The sequence below is a fragment of the Pelophylax lessonae genome, assembly GCF_965119305.1.
Source record: "Pelophylax lessonae genome assembly, chromosome: 13".
NCBI classification, from domain to species: Eukaryota; Metazoa; Chordata; class Amphibia; order Anura; family Ranidae; genus Pelophylax; species Pelophylax lessonae.
In genome coordinates this window covers 198,875,091-198,893,497 of record NC_138780.1, presented here as the reverse complement: position 1 = coordinate 198,893,497, position 18,407 = coordinate 198,875,091, and the positions used below count along the sequence as shown (strand labels likewise).

Genomic DNA, 18,407 nt, shown 5'->3' with positions numbered 1-18,407 from the left:
GGCTCGCTCCCACTGTGTTTAGACACAGCGGGAGTCGGGCCGGAGGAGGAGAGGCGGCGATTACCTACAGTAAGGGGAAAAAAAGTATTTGACCCCCTGCTGATTTTGTACGTTTGCCCATGGACAAAGAAACGATCAGTCTATAATTTTATTGGTCGGTTTATTTTACCAGTGAGAGACAGAATAACAAAAATATCCAGAAAAACGCATTTCAAAGAAGTTATACATCAATTTGCATTTTAATGAGTGAAATAAGTATTTGAATCCTTCGCAAAACATGACTTAGTAGTTGGCGGAGAAACTCTTGTTGGCAATTACAGAGGTCAGACGTTTCTTGTAGTTGGCCAGCAAGTTTGGACACTAGAGATGGCCTTGCGGTTCGCCCGGTGGTCGGTTTGCGGCAAACTTTTCTCATTCGCAGTTCGCTGATCTTGCGAACACATGGCGATGTTCGCGGCAGCCATATTAGTTTACATTGGGGAGAACCTTGACCCATGACACAGCCGTCAGGTGGAATGGGACAGCCAATTGAGACATTTCAGCACATGGACATACCCCCTACCATATAAATAGACCTGAGCTGGCGGCCATTTCACATTCTGCTTTGTGTCTGTGTAGGGTGAGGTCTGCTGTGTGCAGCAGAGACAGATTGTCAGTGACACAGATCGCTCTGGGACCACAAAAGTCCTTTTAAGGGCTGGTATTTGGTATAGGTGTACTATTCTTTGGTGTGCAGTGCACTATATAGGGGTGTAATCCACGGTATAATATACTTTCTAATATAGAAAGCATATTATAGTGGATTAGTATTGTGCACTGTGCAGCATTGTGACTGGTGTGGTGACTGAGCGTTGCTGCAGCAATACTACAAACAGTGACAAAAGCACTTTTAAAAAAGTATTATAACTGGTGTGATAGACCAGTGGCCCCCCCAATACCACATATTGAAGAACGGTGTTATCTAACAATATACTTTTATAACAGTGTATTTGGGTACTGCAACAATATTGCCTCTTTTGCTGCGTTAACTATGCTACACACAGTGCCAAACTTACTGGAGAACTGGTGTGATAGACCAGTGGCCCCCCAATACCACAGATTGAAGCAGGGTGTTATCTAACAATATACTTTTATAACAGTGTATTTGTGTCCTGCAAAAATATTGCCTCTTTTGCTGCGTTAACTCTGCTACACACAGTGACTACAGTTACTGCCCAATTTTTTGTAGAACTGGTGTGATAAACCTGTGGCCCCCCCAATACCACAGATTGAAGCGGGGTGTTATATACCTTATTCCACATACTGCCCTTCTCTAGAGACTTTTGTCACAGGGTAATTTAAAAAATGGCAGGCAGAGGAAGAGGCAGGCCCTTCCGCAGGGGTGGTAGGGGTAGGGCAGGAGCAGTAGGCCGGAGCCAAAGTGTGAAGTTTCAGAAGGCGCATTCAATTACGTCAAAGGACGCACCAGACTTGGTTGAGTGGCTCACTCAGCCTTCCTCTTCTGCACCCTCCTCATCCTCTCTATCTGCACCCTCTTCACTCTCTGCTGTGTGCACCCCCAAAGACACCACCACAAACACCACCACCACATACCCTCCGTTTGAGTCACTGGAATTATTTTCCGATCCATCACAAGACATTTGCAATGCGCAGCCATTGTTGGCATCGGATCAGGAAGAGAAGGTAGCAACAGCCGCCACTCAGCAGTCTGAGGACAGGACCCAGATCAGCCCAAGGAGGTTGGTCCCCGCTGTTGCTGCCTACTCCGAGATCTTGAATGTTAGTGGTGGGGAAGGTGACGTTGATGATGACGTGTCTATGGACATCACGTGGGTGCCCACAAGAGAGGAAGAGGAGGGGAGTTCAGAGGGAGAGACAGACCGGCAGATAGGGAGGAGAGGCAGGTAGAATTTGCATTGCACAGGAGGGACAAAGCAGTCTGCAAATTTATCAGGAGCGAGCCATCAACCATGTACAGTCACATCTGGCGCTCCCAGGACGCCGGAACATGGCTTCGCATTGTGGGCTTTTTTTAATGTGTCAGTTGTTGACAACAGTGTTGCCATCTGCAGCCTTTGCAGTCAACGCATAAGTCGCGGTAAGCCCAACACTCACCTAGGGACGACCGCCTTAAGAAGGCACCTGCACTCCCATCACCGAGCCCAGTGGGAGCAACGCCGTCAGAACCCACAAAGCCACACTCCAGGCTCTCACCGTCCAGCCTCTTCTCCTCTCTCCTCACAATTGTCTTCCACTCCACCTTCAATCATGCCGTCCTCCCGTTGTTCTGGAAAAAGGCAGGCTTCTGTGGCCCAAATGTTGGAGCGTAAAAAAATTATGACGCCGGATAACCCTCTTGCCCAACGTTTGACTGCTGGCTTGTTGGAATTGATAGCCAACTACTGCCATATCAACTGGTGGACTCGGAGGCCTTTCAGAAATTTGTGGCCATTGGAACACCACAATGGAAGGTCCCAGACAGGAAATATTTCTCGCAGAAGGGCATTCCAGAGCTATATGGCCATGTTCAGCGGCAAGTGAATATACAGTGGGTACAGAAAGTATTCAGACCCCCTTAAATTTTTCACTCTTTGTTATATTGCAACCATTTGCTAAAATCATTTAGGTTCATTCTTCTTCCTCATGAATGTACACACAGCTCCCCATATTGACGGAAAAACACAGAATTGTTGACATTGTTACAGATTTATTAAAAAAGAAAAACTGAAATATCACATGGTCCTAAGTATTCAGACCCTTTGCTGTGACACTCATATATTTAACTCAGGTGCTTTCCATTTCTTCTGATCATCCTTGAGATGGTTCTACACCTTCATTTGAGTCCAGCTGTGTTTGATTATACTGATTGGACTTGATTAGGAAAGCCACACACCTGTCTATATAAGACCTTCCAGATCACAATGCATGTCAGAGCAAATGAGAATCATGAGGTCAAAGGAACTGCCTGAAGAGCTCAGAGACAGAATTGTGGCAAGGCACAGATCTGGCCAAGGTTACAAAAAGATTTCTGCTGCACTTAAGGTTCCTAAGAGCACAGTGGCCTCCATAATCCTCAAATGGAAGACGTTTGGGACGACCAGAACCCTTCCTAGAGCTGGCCGTCCGGCCAAACTGAGCTATCGGGGGAGAAGAGCCTTGGTGAGAGAGGTAAAGAAGAACCCAAAGATCACTGTGGCTGAGCTCCAGAGATGCAGTCAGGAGATGGGAGAAAGTTATAGAAAGTCAACCATCACTGCAGCCCTCCACCAGTCGGGGCTTTATGGCAGAGTGGCCCGACGGAAGCCTCTCCTCAGTGTAAGACACATGAAAGCCTGCATGGAGTTTGCTAAAAAACACCTGAAGGACTCCAAGATGGTGAGAAATAAGATTCTCTGGTCTGATGAGACCAAAATAGAACTTTTTGGCCTTAATTCTAAGCGGTATGTGTGGAGAAAACCAGGCACTGCTCATCATCTGTCCAATACAGTCCCAACAGTGAAGCATGGTGGTGGCAGCATCATGCTGTGGGGGTGTTTTTTAGCTGCAGGGACAGGATGACTGGTTGCAATCGAGGGAAAGATGAATGCGGCCAAGTACAGGGATATCCTGGACAAAAACCTTCTCCAGAGTGCTCTGGACCTCAGACTGGGCCCGAAGGTTTACCTTCCAACAAGACAATGACCCTAAGCACACAGCTAAAATAACGAAGGAGTGGCTTCACAACAACTCCGTGAATGTTCTTGAATGGCCCAGCCAGAGCCCTGACTTAAACCCAATTGAGCATCTCTGGAGAGACCTAAAAATGGCTGTCCACCAACGTTTACCATCCAACCTGACGGAACTGGAGAGGATCTGCAAGGAGGAATGGCAGAGGATCCCCAAATCCAGGTGTGAAAGACTTGTTGCATCTTTCCCAAAAAGACTCCTGGCTGTATTAGATCAAAAGGGGGCTTCTACTAAATACTGAGCAAAGGGTCTGAATACTTAGGACCATGTGATATTTCAGTTTTTCTTTTTTAATAAATCTGCAACAATGTCAACAATTCTGTGTTTTTCTGTCAGTATGGGGAGCTATGTGTACATTCATGAGGAAGAAGAATGAACTTAAATGATTTTAGCAAATGGCTGCAATATAACAAAGAGTGAAAAATTTAATGGGGTCTGAATACTTTCCGTACCCACTGTATCTCTGGCACACAGTGTCAGTGTCAAGATGCATCTGACCACAGACACGTGGTCTAGAAAACACGGGCAGGGAAGGTATATGGAATGTCTCTGGCCTTATAATTAGACCAAATACAGCGCTTGCTCAAACCAGTGACTACCAATATCTATGTATTGTTACTATGGTAAGTATAATACCAGTATAAATAATGCAAATTAATAAAACATGTGTTCAAAAAATTCCATCTGATAAATCATGTGCAGATTATTGGTGGCTAAAACCTGTAAATATATATAAATTTGTGTAAAAAATCAAGTATAAGTGAAGTAGTGTAAAATTCTAAGAAATTATCCGTGAATGATCAATGAAAAGATATATATATATATATATATTGTAACAGGAAGTCAGCTAAATCTGGGAATGTAGTCACAGGAAGGAGATACATTTCTACCTGATTTAGAAAGTCCATTAATTAATTTAGGGTGTTGGCTACAGAGCTAGCCAGCAGGAAGTTGAAAGGCCTTCACCTGTTCAGAATGAGGGAGTTAAGGCTCTATAATTTGTTCAGAGAAATTCCTATTGTTGGCTGCCTCCAGAAGCTGCATCCTGAAGCCATGTGGGCTGGGAGAAGGAGGACAGTCAGCGTGTGCCTCCCGACAGGATGTGTCGGCCTGGGAGAAGACCCCCCGGAGTGATGTGTGCCCGGGACGGTAACCAAGGGTGAATACGTCTCAAAGGTGAGAAGACGAAGTGTTTCTGTGTGAAAGAAACAAAAGGACTGTGTTGCCCTGTGAAACTATTATAAAAGGACTATTGAGTGTCCACTGTAGGACAAGGAAGTCTGCCCGACGGTAGGTTGGAGACAGACACTTAGGCAGGTTCCAGTTGTGAGAAGGTAGCCGCCCACAGAGGCAAGGATTTATTTTCTGTTTTATTTTATTTTGGATGTTTTGCTGCATACAGCCTGGTGAAGAAAACACCATTTAATAAACCACACTGTTTGTTTGCAAGCACTTGTCGGCTACCTCTCTGGGAAAACGCACCCCCCAAGGGGTCATCCACACCCGCCACCGAGCTAATCCCTCACATATGGTGGAGGTATGCAGTGGGCAGAAGCGAAGATCCCTGCAAGGAAGTGCAAATGTTTGATGAACTTTGTCTGGTGCATGAGATTGCACAATCTATGTGTGCAGGAGAGAAGATCCTGACAGAAAAAAAAAAAAAAAAAAAAAAAAGTGTTTTAAAGAGACAGGGGTCTCAAAATTTTTTGATGAACTTTGTTGTGTCTGGTGCAAGTGACTGCACAAACTGTGTGCGCAGGAAAAGAGATCCTGCAAGAGAGAGAAAAACTACATGTGTTGAAGAGACAGTGGTCTGAAAATTGTTTGCTGGACTGTGAAAAATTTGTTTGTGGAGTTATTGAAGATGGGGCGGTCCAAACGCCTGAAAAATGCAAAGATAGATGAAATGAGAGACCGGATTCTATGGATGGAGGGGATGTTGCCGTCTGAACCAGCCCCATCCATGCCTAAAGAGAGTCTACTAAAGAGGAAGGTTGTTGTCCCTAGCAACACTGATGAAACTGCTATGGAGACGCAGTGTGCTCAGATGAAAAGTAAACTCAAAATGGAGGAGATGTTGAAACATCTGATTATATCAAATGCAGCTCAACAGCAAGCAAATGCAGCTCAACAGCAGGCAAATGCGGATTTTCAGCAGAGCTTTGCAGCTCAACAAAAGGCTCATCAAGAGAGCATGGCAGGCTGGAAACAGAGACGCCAGCAGCCAATGGAGGCCATCGGTTTGGAGGAAACCGAGTATGTGTGCAGGGCTGAGTTGGATGCCTTGCAACGGAAAATGGAAGAAAAGGAACAAGCCTTGGAATTGCTTAAAATGGAGCATAGAAACTTGCAGGAAATGAATGAACTACTCAAGTCTCATGTGTCACAGTGGGAAGAATCCACTGCTCTTCTTTTGGTCGAGTTGCAAAAACGCAGAGAGACTATAATGGAGAAAGATACCATCCTCATGGAAAAGGAAAGTGAAATTCAGACTTTGCAGAAGCAAAGTATGGTTGATATGTTGGAGTTGCGTAATCAGCTGGAAAAAAGTCTTCAGTGTTTGGAAGTTACAAAAATAGACCTGCAGGAGTCGCAGGAACAGAATGTCGCTCTGAAAACGACATTGTCTCTCAGCGACAACGAGAAAAGTGAAAGAGAGGCTAAATTACTGAGTACTGTGTATGAGCTCACTACTTTGAGCAATGTGGTAAATGAATGGCGTGCGGACTGTGAAAGTTGGAAAGGGGAAGCCCAACGTGTCCAGCAGCAGTTAAAGGAGAAAGAAGCCTGTGTGGCAGAATTACATTCTTATTCCCAGATGCTAGCCAATGAGGTGAAGGCTCTTATGCAGGGAAAAGGAGATTGTGAACATAAGAGGGAAAAAGTAGAGGCACAGCTTCTGGAATCGCAAGTCAAGGTGTCAGAAGGTGACCGATTGTGTGCTAAGCTGTCAGAGAAGGCAAACCGACTGCAGGTTGAGTTGGACAATGTTACAAATCAGCTTTCTCAAGCAGACAGCAAATCTAGAGAAATTGCGGAAGATTTTTCTATCTTGGAATCGCAGCTGCAAGACACGCAGGAACTCTTACAGGAAGAGAGGTGTCAAAGGCTGAGTTTTAGCACAAAGCTCAAACAAATGGAAGATGAGAAAAATGGCTTCCTGGAACAATTAAAAGAGGAGGCGGAAGCAAAGAAAAACCTATCAGAGCAAGTCGCAACATTGCAAGCTCAGATAGCGGATATGAAAAAACGCATGGAAGAAAGCGTTGGTTCATTACAGTGTGTTGAAGATGTGAAAAAGAAGTTTGATCAGATGCTTGGTGAAGAGAAGACTGTGTCTGCAAAATATGCAGAAGAACGCGCACGTGCAGAAACGGAGGTGCGTGATAACGAGAGCAAAGCCCTGTTCTTGGCTCGCTCTTTGGAGGAAGCTCTAGAGTGTAAGGCTGAACTAGAAAGTGTTAAACAGCTGCGTACAGAAATGGAAGAATTGGTCAGCTCCAAGGATGATGTTGTGAAAAGCGTTCAGGAGCTAGAAAAGTCTAAGCGAGCCTTAGAACAGCAAGTAGAAGAGATGAAGATTCCGTTGCAGGAACTGGAAGAGGAATTCCAGGCAACAGAGGATCTGTCCCAAAGAGGGGATAGTGTGCCTGATGCAGTTTTTAAAAGGATCAGTGTTTTGGGGTCTGTCCTGAGTGAGCCTCAGAAATGTGACGACATGTGGCTTGAATCACCCCTTTGGAATAAACCGTTCCTTCAAAAACTTCAAGCATTGGAAAATGTATCATTAGAACTTCAGCAAACAAAGGAGCTGAGTAAGAAATGTGGTGATTTCTCAGTTCAGGCTGAAAACCTAGTGGAGAAAACTAAGGCTGTTGGTGAAAACGTGAAGCAAATGAATAAGTGCCTTTCAGGGAGTGTTTCCAAAATGGAACTGGTGAAAGACGGGTGGCAGAAGTTTGATCGTGATCTTGAGATGCATTCCATGTGGAATTCAGATAGAGAAAAAGAACTAGGTGACCTTGAGCGGTCAAATAGTTCAGCAGAAAGTGCATTGAAGAAACCTGTAAAAGAATGTGTTGCAGTTCCATGCTTCTTCACTGATGCAGAGAGGAGGTCTATAATGGATACCACCCAGATCGCTGGGTTCAACTGTGTTGTTGCCTTTGACCCCTATGTTGGTGGAAGGAAAGTTGATGATGTTCTGGTTGGCTACTTCTGTGAAGAGTTTGGCAAGAAATATAAACTGAATATCAAATCAAGTAGTAGGCCTTTACTGCGACTCGCTCAGGAGGGCGAAAAGTTTAAGAAGTTGATGAGTGCAAATGCTTCAGATCTGCCTATGAATATGAAATGTTTGAATGATATTGATATCTCTGGGAAAAGGAACAGGGGTCACTTTGAAGAAATGTGTGACAGCCTGTTGTCTCAATTGGAAAATCCTCTGCACAGCATCTTAGAGCAAGCAAAGCTCAAGAAGGAAGATCATTCCCTTTTACAACAAAAAGTCAATGATTGTGTACAGCTGTATGGAGAGGCAACTCAAGTCACAGAGGGATGTCAAGAGTCCCTACTTGGAACAAAGCTTAGTGAAGCAAAGGTTCTCAAAGTTTTGTGGAAAACATTTATGGATTGCAGAGAGAGGCGTCTTAAGAATGTTGAAGACATTAAGACTAGCCCAATTGAGTTGCCTATGGATCACGGTCCTCCATGGTGGATTGGACAGACGGTTATGAGGGACAAGCTGTCTGACATTTATGAGAAAGCTGTCAATGAAGATGACAGAAACGAGAAGGAGCGAAATGATGCCAAAAATGCAGTTGAAGAATGTGTATATGAGATGAGAGACAAACTGTGTGGCATTTATGAGAAATCCGTCAATGAAGATGACAAAACAGTTTCATCCGGAAGCTTGAGGATAATAGGAGGCTTATCAGTGAGTCAGCAGTGCTTGACACATGCGTGCCTGGAAATCTGTGTCCCAACCCTAGGGTTGAAACAAGAGGGGGGGGTATGTAACAGGAAGTCAGCTAAATCTGGGAATGTAGTCACAGGAAGGAGATACATTTCTACCTGATTTAGAAAGTCCATTAATTAATTTAGGGTGTTGGCTACAGAGCTAGCCAGCAGGAAGTTGAAAGGCCTTCACCTGTTCAGAATGAGGGAGTTAAGGCTCTATAATTTGTTCAGAGAAATTCCTATTGTTGGCTGCCTCCAGAAGCTGCATCCTGAAGCCATGTGGGCTGGGAGAAGGAGGACAGTCAGCGTGTGCCTCCCGACAGGATGTGTCGGCCTGGGAGAAGACCCCCCGGAGTGATGTGTGCCCGGGACGGTAACCAAGGGTGAATACGTCTCAAAGGTGAGAAGACGAAGTGTTTCTGTGTGAAAGAAACAAAAGGACTGTGTTGCCCTGTGAAACTATTATAAAAGGACTATTGAGTGTCCACTGTAGGACAAGGAAGTCTGCCCGACGGTAGGTTGGAGACAGACACTTAGGCAGGTTCCAGTTGTGAGAAGGTAGCCGCCCACAGAGGCAAGGATTTATTTTCTGTTTTATTTTATTTTGGATGTTTTGCTGCATACAGCCTGGTGAAGAAAACACCATTTAATAAACCACACTGTTTGTTTGCAAGCACTTGTCGGCTACCTCTCTGGGAAAACGCACCCCCCAAGGGGTCATCCACACCCGCCACCGAGCTAATCCCTCACAATATATATACTGTATATTCATTCCTTTGGGGTGTAACGTTGATAATAGATATATCCATTTCGTTTCGTTACGCAAAACTGCGATCCTCATATTTTTCCCCCTCCAGTGGGGTTCAATAATATCAATCCCACAAAATGTCAGTAGGGTGGGGTCTGTGTTATGTTTCAGGCGGAAATGATTGGAAACACTATGGTATCTAAAACCGTTTTTAATATTGTCTATATGTTCCCCAATATGGGTTTTTAAATTCCTCGTAGTACGTCCCACGTATTGTAACTTGCAAGGGCAGGTCAACAAATACGTGACATTTGTGCTTTGACAAGTTATCAGATTTTTTATTTTGTAAGTTTTATTAGTAGTGTTTGATGTAAATTCATATGTTCTTTTTTTCCTAATTTTTACTGTTCTACAAGGTTTACATCTCCCACATGTATAAAAAACCTTTTAAGTCAAAAAAAAGTGCACAGTTTTTTGGGGGGGTTTGGAACATTTTTGGCTAATTTATCTCTCAGGTCTGGAAGGTATATAACTTTCACTGCACACTGGGTGAACCTTCTGACGGCTGTCAAGCATGTAACCCGTGGCACACGTGTAGATTTGGTTTTACCGCCACGGATTGCATGCAGGCCTGCCTCTTCTTCTCCTCCTCCTCCATCCTCCCTCTCCTCCTCGGCTGACTCCTCCTTTTCCGCTGCACCGCCCAAGATCCCCAGAACCTATTCCACATGCCAGGTGAGACTTTGCCATGCTGTGCTGTGTCTGTTGTGCCTGGAAGCAAAGAGCCACACTGGTCCTGCACTCCTTTCAGCTTTGCGTTCACAGGCAGATCAGTGGCTGAGACCGCTCAATTTGACAGTTGGTATAGAATACCACAGAATAGACAGAATACAACGTACTTAGCTGCCAGGTAAACGCCTGTGGGCTAATTTTTGGGGCCTGGAATGGCCGACACTTACTTCTTTATCCTGTGAATGCCTAATGTACCTTCAGCCACAGAATACAACGTTCTTTGCTGTCAGGTAAACCCATGTGGGTTAATTTTTGGGGCCTGGAATGGGCGACACTTACTTCTGTATCCTGTTTCAGTTCTGGCTGATTTAGAAAAAAAAATAAAAAATGTTATGGCAACGTTTACAATAGCAATACTTCTGTTATGACATTGCCCATGTTGTGGGACTATTTGTGCACAGCTAGTACGTATTTTGTGGCTGAAAATATGACCTGAAGGTTTTTAAAGTTCGCCTGCCATTAAAGTCAATGGGGCCCGCCGCGAACTCGTGGTTTGCGAACATTTGAGAGTTTGCGGATAACGTTCGCAAACCGCCCCGGCCGATGTTCATTCATCACTCTTGGACACATCTCAGGAGGGATTTGTCCCACTCCTCTTTGCAGATCCACTCCAAGTCGTTAAGGTTTCGAGGCTGATGTTTGGTAACTCGAACCTTCAGCTCCTTCTACATATTTTCTTTGGGATTAAGGTCTAGAGCAGGGGTCTTCAAACTATGGCCCTCCAGTTGTTCAGGAACTACAATTCCCATCATCCCTAGTCCTGTCTGTGAATGTCAGAGTTTTACAATGCCTCATGAAATGTGTAGTTCCGCAACAGCTGGAGGGCCATAGTTTGAGGATCCCTGGTCTAGAGACTAGCTAGGGCACTCCGGGACCTTAATGTGCTTCTTCTTAAACCACTCCTTTGTTGCCTTGGCCATGTGTTTTGGGTCATTGTCATGCTGGAATATCCATCCACGACCCATTTTCAATGCCCTGGCTGAGGGAAGGAGGTTCTCACCCAAGATTTGACGGTACATGGCCCCGTCCTCATCCCTTTGATGCGGTGAAGTTGTTGATTTTGGTCTCATCTGACCACAACACTTTCACCCAGTTCACCTCTGAATTATTCAGATGTTCATTAGCAAACTTAAGACGGGCCTATACATGAGCTTTCTTGTGCAGAGGGACCTTGCGGGAGCTGCAGGATTTCAGTCCAGCATGGTGTAGGGTGTTGCCAATTGTTTTCTAGGTGACTATGGTCCCAACTGCCTTGAGATCATTGAGAAGATTCTCCCGTGTAGTTCTGGGCTGATTCCTCACCGTTCTCATGATGGTTGAAACTCCACGAGTTGAGATCTTCCATGGAGCCCCAGACCGAGGGAGATTGACAGTTATTTTGTGTTTCTTCCATTTGCGAATAATCGCACCAACTGTAGTCACCCTCTCACCAAGCTGCTTGGTGACGGTGACGGTCTTGTAACCCATTCCAGCCTTGTGTAGGTTTCAATGCCCTGGCTGAGGAAAGGAGGTTCTCACCCAAGATGGTACATGGCCCCGTCTATCGTCCCTTTGATGCAGTGAAGTTGTCCTGTCCCCTTAGCAGAAAAAACACCCCCAAAGCATAATGTTTTCACCTCCATGTTTGATGGTGGGGATGGTGTTCTTGGGGTCATAGGCAGCATTCCTGCTCCTTCAAACACATCGAGTTGATGCCAAAGAGCTTGATTTTGGTCTCATCTGACCACAACACTTTCACCCAGTTCTCCTCTGAATTATTCAGATGTTCATTAGCAAACTTCAGACGGGCCTGTACATGTGCTTTCTTGAGCAGGGGGGCCGTGCGGACGCTTCAGGATTTCAGTCCTTCACAGCGTAGTGTGTTACCAATTGATTTCATGGTGACTATGGTCCCAGCTGCCTTGAGATCACTGACAATATTCTCCAGTGTAGTTCTGGGCTGATTCCTAACTGTTCTCATGATCATTGAAACTCCACGAGGTGAGATCTTGCATGGAGCCCCAGACCGAGGGAGATTGACAGTTATTTTGCGTTTCTTTCATTTGTGAAAAATTGCCCCCTCTCACCAAGCTGCTTGGTAATGGTTTTGTAGCCCATTCCAGCCTTGTGTAGGTGTCACCTTCTCACCAAACTGCTTGGCGATGGTCTTGTAGCCCATGCCAGCCTTGTGTAGGTGTCACCCTCTCACCAAACTGCTTGGCGATGGTCTTGTAGCCCATTCCAGCCTTGTGTAGGTGTCACGTACCTGGAGATGGAGCCTGACGTGGAGAGGAAGGCGATCTCTTACACCTCCGGCCTGGTACCCCTGATAATGTAAACAGGAGGCACGGAAGCCTAGAGTGGCACGAGTGCCTAGAAGTTCAGATGGTGAAGGCTGCAGATGTGAGCTACTTGGATGCAGGCTGGATCGTGATGCAGGAAAGCAGGTACTTGGTAGGCTGGTGGGTGGCAGACAGCAGGTACTTGGCAGACTGGCTGGTCACAGGCAGCAGCTGATTAGCAGGCTGGTAGGTCACAGGTAGCAGACACTTGGCAGGCTGGCAAGAAGCAGACAGCAGACAGCAGACATAAGGATGGCCGGTTACACAGCAGGGTCAGGCAATTAGCAGACACGTCAGGAACAGATCAGAAGGCTGCAGGGTTGTCAGGCTCAGGCTGGGGTTGGCAACGGCAAACAGGTGGACAGAGGGATAAAGCAGAGGTGTTGTCGAAGAGCAAGTCAGGCAGAGTACAAGCGTGGTCAGACGGATCAGGACAGCAAAGAGTTTTATACACCAGGAACAGGCAGCAGGTATCAGAATGCTGTAGACCATAAGGCACGGTCCTAGTGCAGCAGATGTGTTTATATAGCCCATTTGGCGCCACTTAGTGGTGGGTGTGAATGCTGGTCATGTGAACAGGAATTCTCTGTTCATGGGTTTGGCAAATAAGTTTTTTCCGTTGGCTAACAGACATTCTCCATCTGCACATAACTAAGTGCCTGGGCTTACTTCTTCTTCCCTGACATTAGGTCTACAATCTTCTCCATGACAACCTTGGACAGCTCTTTGGTCTTGGCCATGGTGGAGAGATTGGAATCTGATTGATTGCTTCTGTGGACAGGTGTCTTTTATACAGTTAACAAGCTGAGATTAGGAGCATTCCCAACCAGGCCAATGAGAGCGGTCCTTTACCACTTCTCAACAAACCGGCGCATGTCCGGTTCATTTCTCTCCTCGCACGCTGCACACAGCAATCGGTACAGCGTGCAGGGGGGGGGGGGGGAGAGAAACTGCAGCTGCACGCCTCCTCTGCCTCATCTGTGCCCTATCAGTGCCTATTCTGTGCCCCATCTGTGCCCTATCAGTGCCCCATCTGTGCCCCATCTGTGCCCTATCAGTGCCTCATCAGTGCCTCATCAGTGCCCCATCAGTGCCTCATCTGTGCCCCATCAGTGCCTCATCTGTGCCCCATCAGTGCCTCATCCGTGCCCCATCAGTGCCTCATCCATGCCCCATCCATGCCTAATCTGTGCCCCATCCATGCCTAAGCTGTGCCCCATACATGCATCATCTGTGCTACCCATGCCACCTCCGTGCTCATCCATGCCTCATCCGTGGCTCACCTGTACCACATCCATGCCACATCCGTGCCTGCCCATGCCACCTCAGTGCTCATCCATGCCACATCCATGCTCATCCATCCCACGTCAGTGCTCATCCGTGCCATGTCAGTGCTCATCCGTGCTTCATCCGTCAGTGCTCATCCGTGCCACACCCATGCCACTTCAGTGCTCATCCGTGCCACGTCAGTGGTCATCCGTGCCACATCAATGCCATGTCAGTGCTCATCCAAGCCACAACCCTGCCACGTCAGTGCTCATCCATGCCACATTAGTGCTCATCCGTGCCACATCAATGCCACGTCAGTGCTCATCCGTGCCACATCCACGCCACGTCAGTGCCACATCCATGCCACATCCGTGCCACGTCAGTGCCACATCCATGCCATGTCAGTGCCACATCCGTGCCACATCAATGCCACGTCAGTGCTCATCCGTGCCACATCCATGCCACATCAGGGCTCATCCATGCCACGTCAGTGCTACATCAATGCCACATCTATGCCATGTCAGTGCTCATCTGTGCCACATCCATGCCACGTCAGGGTGCTCATCTGTGCCTCATCCATGCCACGTCAGGGCTAATCCATGCCACATCAGTGCTCATCAGTGCCACATCCATCCCACGTCAGTGCTCATCAGTGCCTCATCCGTGCCACATCAGTGCTCATCAGTGCCACATCCATGCCACGTCAGTGCTCATCAGTGCCACATCCATGCAACGTCAGTGCTCATCCATGCCACATCCATGCCACGTCAGTGCTCATCCGTGCCACATCCATGCCACATCAGTTCCACATCAATGCCATGTCAGTGCTCATCCGTGCCACATCCATGCCACATCAATGCCACATCTGTGCCATGTCAGTGCTCATCTGTGCCACATCTATGCCACGTCAGGGTGCTCATCTGTGCCTCATCCATGCCACGTCAGTGCTCATCCGTACCACATCCATACCACGTCAGGGCTAATCCATGCCACATCAGTGCTTATCAGTGCCACAGCCATCCCACGTCAGTGCCCATCAGTGCCACATCCATGCCACGTCAGTTCTCATCCGTGCCACATCAGTGCTCATCAGTGCCACATCCATGCCACGTCAGTGCTCATCAGTGCCACATCCATGCCACGTCAGTGCTCATCCGGGCCACATCCATGCCACATCAGTGCCCCTACAATGCTTATCAGTGCCCTACAGTGCCTCACAAAATTGTAATGGGAAGTCAGGAAATGACGATGCTCCCTGCATGTTGGGCCTCTGTATGTGGCCAGGCTGTGGAAAAGTGTCACATATGTGGTATCGCCATACTCAGGAGGGGTAGCAGAATGTATTTTGGGGTGTCATTTTTGCTATGTGCATGCAAATGTCTTATAAATGGACAACTTTGGTTTTCTTTCCACATTTTCCAAAAACTTGTGGAAAAAAATGACATGTTCAAAAGACTCATTATGCCTCCTAGATTATGTGTTGGGGTGTTTTCTTTCCAAAATGGGGTCATTTTATGGGGGTTTCCATTGTCCTGGTGCTCCACGGCCTTCAAAAGTGTGATAGGTCGTCAGAAAATTATATGTGTAATTTTTGCTTCTAGAATGCCTGACGGTGCTCCTTGGATGTTGGGCCTCTGTATGTGGCCAGGCTGTGGAAAAGTCTCACACATGTGGTATCGCCATACTCAGGAGGAGTAGCAGAAAGTATTTAGGGGTGTAGTTGCAAGTATGCATATACTGTGTGTGAGAAATAACTTCGTAATATGACCATTTTGTGAAAAATATATATATGTTTTTTAAATCTTCATTTTGCAAAGAATTGTGGGAAAAAATTACAACTTCAAAAAACTGACCATGCCTCTTACTAAATACCCTGAAATGTCTACTTTCCAAAAAGGGGTCATATGGGGGGTATTTGTAGTGTCCTGACTTGTTAGGGTCTCAAGAAATGAGATAGGCCGTCAGTACTTTAGGTGTGATCAATTTTCAATGATTGGTACCATAGCTTGTAGACTTTGTAACCTTCACAAAGACCAAAAAATGTATACTTATTTGGGTTATTTTTACTAAAGATATGTAGCAGTATTTTGGCCAAAACTTATGAAGGAAAATGACTAAATTTGCAAAATTTAAAACCGAAACGAAGAAAATTGAATTTTTTACAAGATTTTCAGTCTTTTTTCATTTATAGCGCAAAAAATAAAAACCCCATTATGATTAAATACCACCAAAAGAAATCTCTGTTTGTGTGAAAAAAAGGACGGAAATTTCATATGGGGACAGTGTTGCATGAGTAATTGTCATTCAAAATGTGAGACCACTGAAAGCGGAAAATTGGTCTGGTTAGGAAGGGGGTTTAAGTGCCCAGTGGGCAAGTGGTTAAGAGAGTCCTCCTAATCTCAGCTCATTACCTGTGTAGAGGACACCTGGGAGCCAGAAATCTTGCTGTACCTACCTGCAAGAAAACCCTACAGCTCCGCCAAGATCAATACTCCAGGCTGCTGATTGGAAATGGAAAGACCGTCAGGCTTCTGATGAGGTGATCCCTAATATGTCCTAATTGAAAGCACACTATACGTTCTGTATCTCAATCAATAAAAAATCACAATACTTTGACCCGGAGCACGGTGAAGCGATACAAGGCTGGTTGTGATTGATCGCTGTCAGTCACTGCGTGGATTGCTCTTTGCACCGGCCGATGGTCTAGTGATGGGTCTCCGGGGAGGAGGGGAGTTAAACATTAACCAGCCCTCTGCTCTGGAGACCTCGCTCAGACATGGAATGGCAGCGACACGTCCGACCAACTTCTCCGCTCCCAGATTTCACTTTCCATGATAAATCTCTATAGGACAATTCTAAAACCGATATCATAGGACATACGGCACGATGGCGGGATTGCGGCTTTATGGAATCTCCTTCCTCCTCGGGGTCTTCGCTGTCCAAATCCTTGGCCAAAAAATTCTCTCCAGCAAAAAGAGATGCGGTGACCCACAGTGTGAAAGTAAGTGCTCGGCCTGCTGCTTTTTAGTCCCCGGTCAACATATTGCGCTCAGTTGTATCTTTTTCTGCACTGAGTAATGTATATGAATAATAATAATAATAATAATAATAATAATAATAAATGAATAAATAAATGTCAAAAAAACACACAAATAAATAAAAATTATCATAAATAAATACAATAAATGAATAGTATGTATAATAGTAAATAAATAATTAATTCCTAACATTACCCCTAACCCTTAAAAAATAAATAAAAATAAAATAATAATAATATTAATATAATAATAATAATAATAATAAATAACTAAACACCCTAACACAAAATAAATACATTTATTATAAATATTATTATAAATAATAATAATAATGTATGTATTTTGTTCGGGTTTGGGTGTTGGTTATTGGTTATTATTTTATTATTATTATTATTATAATTATTATAATCTGAGCAGCAGACATATTGCACTCAGTTGTATCTTTTTCTACACTGGGTAATATATATGAATAATAATAATAATAAAAAATGAATAAGTAAATGTAAAAAAACTACACAAATAAAAACAAAAATTATCATAAATAAATATCAAATAAATACAATAAATAATAGTATGTATAATAGTAAATAAATAATTAATTCCTAACATTACCCATAACCCTTAAAAATAAATAAAAATAAAATAATAATAATATTAATATAATAATAATAATAAATAACTAAACACCCTAACAAAAAATAAATACATTTATTATAAATATTATTATTAATAATAATAATAATTTATGTATTTTGCTCGGGTTTGGGTGTTGGTTATTGGTTATTATTTTAATATTATTATTATTATAAACTAAGCAGGAGACATATTGCTCACAGTGTGCACTTGCTAATATATATGAATAATAATAATAATAATAATAATACATGAATAAATAAATGTAAAAAAAACTACACAAATAAATAAAAATTATCATAAATAAATATCAAATAAATACAATAAATAATAGTATGTATAATAGTAAATAAATAATTAAACCCCCAACATTACCCTTAACCCTTAAAAAAATGTGTATATATATATTATATTAATATAATAATAATAAATAACTAAACACCCTAACACAAAGTAAATACATTTATTATAATTGTTATTAGTATTAATAATAATAATTTATGTATTTTGTTCGGGTTTGGGTGTTTATTATTATTTTTATTATCATCATTATTATTATTATTATTAATATTATTATTATTATAAACTAAGCAGCAGACATATTGTGCTCAGTTGTATCTTTTTCTGCACTGGGTAATATATATGAAAATAATAATAATAATAATAATAATAATAATAATAAATAAATAAATAAATAAATGTAAAAAAAATACACAAATAAATAAAAATAATCATAAATAAATAATAAATAAATTATTCACCTTAGTACAGAAAAAGCATTAACCGCTTCAGCTCCGGATGGATATCCCCCCTTAATGACCAGGCCATATTTTGCAATAAAGCACTGCGTTATTTTAACGGACAATCGCATGGTCGTGCGACGCTGTACCCAAATAAAATTGATGTCCTTTTTTTCCCACA

General features: G+C 44.0%; 1 protein-coding gene across 1 annotated transcript in view; it reads left to right on the top strand.

Moving 5' to 3' along the window:
- The first annotated feature begins 16,578 nt into the window (after positions 1-16,578).
- Positions 16,579-18,407, top strand: part of MIA2 (MIA SH3 domain ER export factor 2) — a 127,965-nt gene continuing 126,136 nt past the window's right edge. The window contains 1 exon segment of the mRNA XM_082275861.1: positions 16,579-16,816. Coding sequence (XP_082131987.1) covers positions 16,702-16,816 — 115 coding nt within the window. The 5' untranslated portion in view covers positions 16,579-16,701.